Source organism: Solanum pennellii, chromosome 5 (assembly GCF_001406875.1).
Source record: "Solanum pennellii chromosome 5, SPENNV200".
In the NCBI taxonomy this organism is placed as follows: Eukaryota; Viridiplantae; Streptophyta; class Magnoliopsida; order Solanales; family Solanaceae; genus Solanum; species Solanum pennellii.
Window position 1 is genome coordinate 6494333 of NC_028641.1, and position 9454 is coordinate 6503786.

The following is a 9454-nucleotide window of genomic DNA, read 5'->3' on the forward strand; positions in this document are numbered from 1 at the left end:
TTGTATAAAATTATATACAAAATTTTAAAAAAAAGGTTTTTGTATGATTGGTTTAGGAATATGTGGTGGACCCCATTAATTATAGAAAAAAAAAGAAACTATAATTATAGAAAGTAAATAAATTTAACTATATCCTTATTATATAATTACTTAGGGCTAGCACATTCCATCTGGGCTAGCACATCCCATCTGGGCTAGCCTACCCATACATGCTTTGACATTTTGCAGGTCACACCGGATTAGTCCATTTTTTGTGTGGGCCAGAAAACAGTTGGCTCAACTCATAAGTACGTGGGCTATAGACTTGCTAAATTATAATTTTTTTATAATTATTAAATTATAAATTATAATTTAAAAATATTATCATACATATCGAGAAAACAATATTAGATGATGTTAATGTTACTACTTGTTAATCAAATCCACAAATAAAACTATCTTTATAATATTTATTAAGTATTTTTTCAAGTAAAAATATCTAAATAGAAATATTAAACTAATTATTTTGAGTTTGGACTCTCTTTAATTTTAAATTTGAATAATATATATTTTTTAATTAATTTTTATTGCCCACGAACCGGTCCTACCGATATTTCTCAAACCCACAAATCACCAAACTTATTCAAGCCGGGATAAAAAGACTTTTTCATAAATGGACTCCAAAAAGTTAGCATAACCATATTAAATCTTAGGTTAGATCAGGCCGGCCCAACGGGCCAAGCCCATATTGATGACTCTAGATGGAATCGAAAAGTGACTAATAAACGTTATTTCTCATTTGAGATAACCAAGAGGGGAAAATTCAACTTCTATTTCATTGAAGAAGTTCTAAACTATTTTGACATTTTGTCAATCTTGATACAAATAAAAATTGATGTAATTGTTACATTTCAGAATTTAGTTTTTTTTTCTTGTTGCAAAAATATGTACAATTATTTCCCTAGCTCTCTCAATTATTATCAATAGGAATAATAAGTTGAGGTATTTGGCCACAATTCACAAAATCAATTTTGTTCAATTGAATACAGCACAAAACTCTCTCTGGCAGCTCCTCTTGCTTCTGTGCCTGCATTACAATACAAATATATCTCAGATCAAGAACAAAATCAAGGTAAAAATTATCACTTTTTCACGAGTTTCAATCCCCGACTATCAACAGTTTCCCTTTTCTCCACCTGAACTTCTGATAACTATACCTGAATTGTCAATCCAAGATCAAGAATTCCATGTTTCAACCGTTCTCGGAATGCATCAAATCCTTTCCTGGAAATGTAACTGAAACGATGAACATCCAAGTCTATTTCGAAGTAGCTGTCTCCCTGCATAAAAATCATCTGTGAGATTCAAAAAAATGTTTCAAATACATCAGGTACTAAGTATTATGAGAATTTTATCCAATGTATACTCTTCCTTCGTCCCATATTAGTTGTCATGGTTTGATTCTCGAAAATCAATTCTTTCCAATTGCTGGACAGAGTTCATGTAGTTTAACATGCGAAAAGTGAAACATGGCAAGTATTTTGAGAACGGAGGGAGTATTAAAGTTCAGAATTGAGAACACATTACCTCATAGAACGCATGTTGAGGACGTGAAAGCACTGGTTTTTCATTATATGCATGTAAAAGCTTTTTCTCCGCGGGGTTTAAATGAAGGTCTTCAGGATTGGCTACACCAACCATAATTTTGAGTCTTTCTCTGAAAGGAACTGTTGATTCCTTTGCAAAACCCTTTACGGTTTCCATTTCATCCTTTACAAATCTCTGCGATAAGAACAAGTAGAAACGGATCATTTCATGTAATCCAGATGACAGAAAGTAGTACTCAAGAAAACGAAAACAGCCTATTACCTTTATACTATCTTGAAATTGTGGAGAAACCTCTTTATCAAAATTTTCTGATACTTTGAAATATAGTACAAGGCTCATCCCCTCTCCATCGTTTTCCCCAAGGAACATCGAAGTAGGGTAACTAGGCAGCTGCGATAACAAAATCCACGAATGAGCCTTAGTTCATGCACTTAATCACAGCCAACAGAATAAATGTATTACACTGTCAAGAAAATGGCCAAGTCTTATTTATGGACCTGTATATTGACGACAAGCAATGATGGAACTTTTTCATGTGGCTCTACATAGGGAAGATCAAGATACCGCGCTATGTGAGATATCTTCCGTGGAGATACAAATAAATCAACACCAATAGGTACATAAGGGCAACAATTCGCGGCAGGAAATTTCCTTTTATCTCTGCATTTGAGGAATATAAAAGTCTTATAAGCTTGAATGCGGAGCAAAACAAGAAATACTTGCGAATCTTATTGTACACAATGTAACCATAGTAACATGCCTGAAGTAATTCGTGCCTCGAAGCTTAAATATGGAAGGAGAAACCGGACTCCAACATCCTTGAGTCGATTTCACATTACTGGAATGTGGAATAAGAAATCCTGCTTTTGGATGATACAATAATCTTCTTGAAGGACCTGGAGTTTTATAAAATCATTTAGATTATGAAAGTATACTAGTTATGTGATAGAAGCAGAATGTTCATTTGCAGAAACATTAGTATTTCGAAAGAATCAGGCAGACTATGCGTTAGTATTTGCAGTGACACTCACAAAACTCAGTCGTCGTGTCTTGATTATGAAGTATCTTACTATCAGCAAGTGTTACAACTGATAACTTCTTTCGTTGAGATGTCAAACTTAGGTCCTCCGCTACATTTCTCCTCTTAGTAAAACTTCCATCTACCTGAATCAAGCATCGAGAATCAACAAACGAATGACTCGGAAGGCTAACCAAGGACATGAAGCAAAACTTTTCATTTAGTGTCACTTACACATGGTATATCATTGTTGTTGATTGTATCATAAAAGCGCGAGTTGCTTTCAATTTGGCTTTGATGATCTAATGCACTCCCAGCAGCAACGACGAGTGAAGGGCAAATTTCTAGACACAAAATTACAACGAGAACTCAAAAATAGCTTCTTTTGGTAAATTACTGTTGGAATATGGATTAGGATTTATTGATTACCTCCAAGAACACTAGTGAAGTCTTCGTCTGAATCTGAGTCGAGGACACTGCAAGTATCAAACCATGCTTCCTCTTGGCTTAATCCTGTAAATCAAAAAACCCCTCTGAAGTTATACACTTCTAATACCAATTAAAACAACCCTTAAGGCCTCTTAGAAGTATCCATACCGGTTACATCAACTTGATGATAATTTAGGGAATGATGAAATGCAGGACTTGACGTCCTGCTCTCGTAGTCTACTGTGACAAACTCACAAACATCAGCATCTCTTCCATACTCTCCCGCATCAGTAAGTTGCTCTATCGGTGCAACAGAAACAGAACATGGTGTCTTTCTTCGAAACCTACGAGTCTTGGGAATGTACTTTCCTTTTAACTTAATCTTCTTAGACGGACTCGACACACATCCACCCATATTACAAGTTCACAAACACCAGAAAACACCCCTTTCCTCCTTTTTGCATATATCAACCGAAAAACTGCAAGATTATAGCATTCAAAAACATCAATAAAGACACTTTAGATAAAACCAAAACAAACATGATTCCTCTTTTATTTTCAGAAAAGGTACAAAGTACCAATCATTCACATGCCAAAAAAGAACAAAAGGCTTAAATGACATATTTGGAGGAGTGTGACCTTCATCAACAAATTACTAACATTTAGTGAATATTGAAAATGAAATACACACATAACCAATACACATGTATGTTGATTGTTCTGCAGAACTATCTGTAAGCAAAAAAGATAACCTTTTCTGCAATCAAAATCATAATATTTGGAGGATCACATAAAGACTATATTATATTTCAACAGGATGAATAAAATAGGAGATTTTTAGATGACCCCAAATCAAGGAAATGAGGAAATATCTCAAGATTGAAACAGTAAACAAGAAGTCAGCCAAACAACAACATATCCAATCCAATATAATCTCACAAGTGGGGTCTACTTTATGCAGACTTTCTAATAAACCTTCGATTCAAAATAAGTGTAACCTAAACAAACAAAGCAATCGAAGTAACAGATAGTCGTAAAAATTGAAGAATAAGATACAAGAAGTCAAGCAAAAGTCCTTTAAAGGTCTCAATCAAACGCCAGAATGATAGTATAAAATAACCACAATGACAAAAGTGATTTACCTAAACATTTAAGATATTAACACAATCCAAATAAAAATGATATCTTTAAATTCAGAAAAAAATTAAGTGAAATATAAAACTTTCTTGAAAGGTCATAATTTGGAAATAAAGCAATTATTTTCTGGCATGCATTTGAAGTAAACAAAGCTATAGGTCAACTAGAATTAAAAATAGTTGTCTTCATAATTCATATAAGAACAAAGTATAAAAGAAGAAATAATAAACAAGCTGGAAACTTGCAAAATCATAAAAATAAAATCAATATCAATAAGCACAAATGAAAAGATAAAAGAAAATAACAGTATAATTTTATGGAATTTGAGAAGGGTAAGATATACGAAAAAAGACCTTAACCTTACGTTTAAGTTGTTTCTAATAGACTCTTAGCTCAAAAAAGTATAATCAACCAAAATCGAAAATATAAACAACACAACAAAAAAATGAATTAACTAAAGATGGAAAAGTCTTGAATTATATATATTTTTTGGTTTCTCACTACTCATCAGGATTTATACGGTGTAAGGCACATTTAAAAGGAAAACGCTTCCTAACAAAAAAAAAATTCAAACCTAGAGCTCGAATTCGAAATTTTTGACTTACAAATTAAGTATGAGGATTCTATCAATCTCACCACAACTGTTATTAGAGTATAAATTATATTTACTTGTAAAGAGAAGTCAACGAAAAAAACATAAAGAAAAATCAGAGTGATTAAATAAAATTTTAATTATAAGATTCTAAGAGGAAAATTATCAAGAGAGAAATGAAGGGACTTACATAACTCTTCCAATGTTCAGTTGCTAATTCCAAATTAAAGTTTTGTTGATGTTCTCATTTGTACAATTAATATATAGTTAGCTACCTCCACCCCTAAAGTGGGGTAGATGGGTCCCACGTAATACACAAAATTGGATTACAACTATTGAAACTCTAATTATTTTATTGATTGTCTCCTTTAAAAATGGATATTGAATTTTCTTATGTTTTTTTCTAATATAATTTCACAATCTGCATTCTAACTCATGATTATATGTACATATGGCATGTCAAAGCTATACCACATAATCATTATGTGTTTTATACTATAGTATTTGTTTGAATACTTTTCTTTTATATTACATTAAAATTATAACCAAAATTTCGTAATTTTAAACGTATCAAGCTAGTCGAATTAGAGCATATATCATTATTGATGAAATAAAAATTATTAATAATTCTCAAATATGAAAAAGGTCTTAGTCTTTTTATTTTTTGGCTAATTATGAAAGGGAGTATTTAAATAGCATTTTCACAGTGATGTAAGATCATTGTAAGTATAATATAATAATAGCAAATATAGCTAGCAAACTAAGAAATTTAACCAAATCCATTACTTTTTACATGAAACGTAATATGAATATGCAAGTAAAAATTCTAAAAAATCTCATCATACTAGCTAAAAGAATAATGAATATAATGTGTCGTAGATTTATAAAAATTTAATCTGTCAAAGTCAAATTAAAATTCTGATTTCCTCTTACATGCGTATGAGATATTAAAGGAAGACGAGATGGGGTGGACATACGATAGGGGAAACTCAAATGTCAAGTTTCGCTTCTCGGGAGTTGATTTGTCTTATATTTTAAGTTAAATTGGATTAGATTAATTTAATATTTCAAAATTATAAAAAAATATGAAAAAAATTACTAGCTATAATTCTCTCGTATAATATGATAAAAAATTATCTAATTGTTAGCTAAAGTTAATTTAATTTGACTCTTAAAAAATAAAATATGACAAATATTATGAAACTGAAAATTAAAGTCATAGCTTGAGAATTTGACTAACCCTCCGGAGCCTAAAGGGTATAAAATATTAGCAAAAATTTTAAAATGGTATATAAAATTTTAATTAACCTAAACGGTAAAATCGCTGGAACAATAGCGATTTACTCCACCGAAAAAAGCAAAATCGCTGCTACTGCAGCGATTTTGCAAAATGTGATTCTTTTTAAAAAAAAATTCAAATCGCTACCTAGGCAGCGATTTTCTAAAAAAAAATAAATTTTCTAAAAAATATTTTTTAAAAAAATGGAAATCGCTGCCTAGGCAGCGATTTTCTAAATTTTTATTTTTAAAAAAAAAAATTTAGAAGTAGCAATTTTCATTTTTTTAAAGAAAATCGCTGCCTAGGCAGCGATTTCCATTTTAAAAAATAATTATTTTTTTTTTTAAAAAAAAGTTTTAAGAAAATCATTAAAAAAATTTAAATCGCTGCCTAGGCAGCGATTTTTTAAAAAAATTAAATTAAAAACAAAAAAAATATCGCTACCTAGGTAGCGATTTGAATTTTTTTAAAAAAAATATCACATTTTGTAAAATCGCTGCAGTAGCAGCGATTTTGCTTTTTCCAGTGGAGTAAATTGTTGTTGTTCCAGCAATTTTACCGTTTTGGTTAATATAAAATTTTATATACCGTTTTAAAATTTTTATTAATATTTTATACCCTTTAGACTCCGATGATGATTGTGACTTTTTGATAAATGTAAACAAACACATAACATGCATCTTTATATGAATATTAAGCATTGTGCTTTTTTTAAGTTGTCAAAATATTCAACCAACTCTCTTGCAGGGGAAAGATAAGTCTAAAATAAAGATTCCAGTACAAATTCATTTGAACTAATTAAGCACAAACCAAGATTATAAGGTAGTAAAAAAATACACAACACAAACTTTTGTCAAAGTCAATTTATAAAAAGTCAACTAATAACTGACTATCCAAACTACCTTGTTTTTTTAATCACAATGTTTAATCATTTCTTATCATTTTTAATCAATATTTGGTCTAAAATCATGTTGTTGTTGTTTTTATGTTTTTTTGAAATCAAAGAGTCAACTTAGCTTCCTTCCTCAATTCATGTTTTTCATTAGGTTTTTATATTTTTGATAGAGGTTGAATGAACTAATGCAACATTGTGAGTTGTAACTTGTAAGAAAAATAATGTGTATAAAAATTGTGCTTACCCATGATAATATACAAGTGTTTATATATGCATATATATTTAAAAGTTTAAAATAATAGTATGTTTGTCAAACTTCTAAATAGTCTATTTTGGAAAATGTTTTCTTCTTCAAAAATGCTTTTAAAAAAATACTTTTGATGAAAAACATATTTTAATATTTATAAATAATATATAATTGTATACTTCTCATTTTATCGCTAATTAGATGATTTATTATCTTTTTTTTCTTTTTTAACATATCAAGAAAAAATATGGATGAAAAACTTCACTAAACCACTATTAGTAGATTCTTTTTGCAAAGATTTCATTAAATTTTTTCTTTTTCTTTTAGAAAAAATTATTCCTATCTTTTTTTTTTTTTAATCTAACTTATATTTATGTGTCACATAATGTGGCACGACATGCATGGTGCAAAGTGCAAACCCCACAAACCAATGAAAATATTCTTTATTTGGTAAAGATACCATTAAAAAAAATTATAAGAATTTGGAATTGGTTCCAACTTTTGTTGATTAAAATGCAATAAACATTGTATAAGTAGGTGGGATTTAGGCAAAAACACCAACTTTTGAAACTAATGATTAGGAGGGACTTATAGGGTTTGTAACAAAAACAATTATGATTTTAGTGGTAGAGCCCCTGTCTTAGTTGCTATATGACAAAAGGGTCCCAACTTTAGTTAAATTGTTTCTTTTTCCTACAAAATTAGGAAGAAATTATTTGTTTAATTTCAAGAAATTGCTTTCCACCTCCTTGAGTATTTTGAAGAATTAGGTGAAGGATATTCAAATTCATCCCACGTTATTCAAACAAGTTTTTATTAAACAACAATATAAAATAATGTTGATTCTAACGATCAATATATAACATTTATATATAACTAAAAAAAAAGATATTTAAAGAATGAAATAAGGAAGAGAGATTCGCTTAGAGAGAACTTACGAGTAATACATATGCTTTATCATAATAAATTAACAGAAAAGGGCTTAAAATATCCTTGAATTATTGAAAATGGTATAAAATTATCCTTCGTCCATCTATTGGCTCCAAAATAGCCTTCTCATCCACCTTTGAATTAAAAATTGCTATTTAACGGTTCTAAATTTAAACTATTTAAATATTTTTTTTAAATACTTGGTGCTCAAATATTGGTTATAAATTAATTTATTAATACTTTATAAACAAACCAACTACCCACCCATTTAATAAACCCGTCCCAAATCCACTTTATTAAACAAAACCCTGAACCCTTCCTTTCTAAGAATGTGTTCTTCTCAGTCACTTTCTCCTACGTTTAACAAAATCCTTCATTGATTTTCAAGATTTAGACAGATTAATTTTAACAAGTGTTGCTAATTCAGTAAACTAGTATAATCAATATTACTCGGAGTTTCAACTGATGTGGAAGTCCAATTAGACTTGGATTGTCTATGGGAAGTCCGATTGAAATTATACTAATACATTATTAATGTTGTCATTGTTTTTTAATAGGAGAAATTGATCGAGAAGAGCACAAATAGTTGTTTTGTTTAATAGGTGGGTTTGGGTTAAGTTTATTAATTGGGTGGGGTTTAATTAGTAATGGGTGGTTAATAAGTGGATTTATAAATTATATTAATAAGTTAAATTATAACTAATAGTTGAGCCTCACATATTTAAATAATTTAAATTTAAAACCGTTAGTGGTCAATTTTGAACGCAAATGTGAATAAGAATGGTATTTTGGATCCAATAGGTGGATGGAAGATAGTTTTGAATCATTTCTAATACTATAAGAATAATTTAGATCCTTTTTCGAGATATTAAATAATAATTGGGAATTAGGCAACAAAAAAATAATGCACAATTTGGTGAAGGCATTATGCTATTGAAGAGACAAAATTTAGGGTCCATACTTGCATTAGGCAAGTGTTTTTCTCCTTATTTTAATCACACAATAATTAAAATAAAGAGCCACTTTGAATTCATAAAGTATATTATATTTTTTTTGTCTTTATGGTTCTCTTAATTTTAATAATATTATTATTATTTTCTCATGTATGGCACAAGAATCCTTCCCTCAAATCACAAGTATTTTTTTACAAATTAAAAATAAAAAGAAGTTAGATATTTAAAAAAATGAAAATGATTTTAGTCAATCACTACCAAACTCTTAGACCAAACCCCATTATACTATGGTTTTTTCTCGTGAGTTAATGCCTAATTAAGCGGCTTGAATTATTTGTTCAAGTGTCACTTCAAAGCCAATTGTTTATATATATATATATATATATA

The 9454-nt window shown here is 29.5% G+C and overlaps 1 protein-coding gene across 2 annotated transcripts; it reads right to left on the reverse strand.

The window, feature by feature from the left end:
- Positions 1 to 777: 777 nt before the first annotated feature.
- On the reverse strand, positions 778 to 5018 carry LOC107019136. Of its 2 annotated transcripts, none has more exons than XM_015219708.2 (11): positions 4954 to 5018; positions 3203 to 3513; positions 3035 to 3118; positions 2840 to 2949; positions 2619 to 2751; positions 2348 to 2483; positions 2085 to 2247; positions 1849 to 1977; positions 1567 to 1761; positions 1197 to 1319; positions 778 to 1066 (listed from the first exon to the last, which is right to left on the reverse strand). In XM_015219708.2, exons 2-11 carry the CDS (start codon positions 3447 to 3449, stop codon positions 950 to 952), a joined length of 1437 nt encoding a protein of 478 aa, XP_015075194.1. In that variant the 5' UTR covers positions 3450 to 3513; positions 4954 to 5018; the 3' UTR covers positions 778 to 949. The 2 variants fall into 2 exon arrangements, with proteins under 2 accessions (XP_015075194.1, XP_027772808.1); XM_027917007.1 differs by lacking the exon at positions 4954 to 5018 and adding an exon at positions 3787 to 4084.
- Between the last annotated feature and the right edge of the window lie 4436 nt (positions 5019 to 9454).

Coding starts and splice junctions, on each gene's coding strand:
- LOC107019136 (XM_015219708.2), bottom strand. CDS start 3,449: ATGGGTGGATGTGTGTCGAGTCCGTCTAAGAAGATTAAGTTAAAAGGA. Junction 3,119..3,202: donor TCATCAAGTTGATGTAACCG/GTATGGATACTT, acceptor TTTGATTTACAG/GATTAAGCCAAGAGGAAGCA. Junction 2,752..2,839: donor ACAACAATGATATACCATGT/GTAAGTGACACT, acceptor TGCTTGATTCAG/GTAGATGGAAGTTTTACTAA.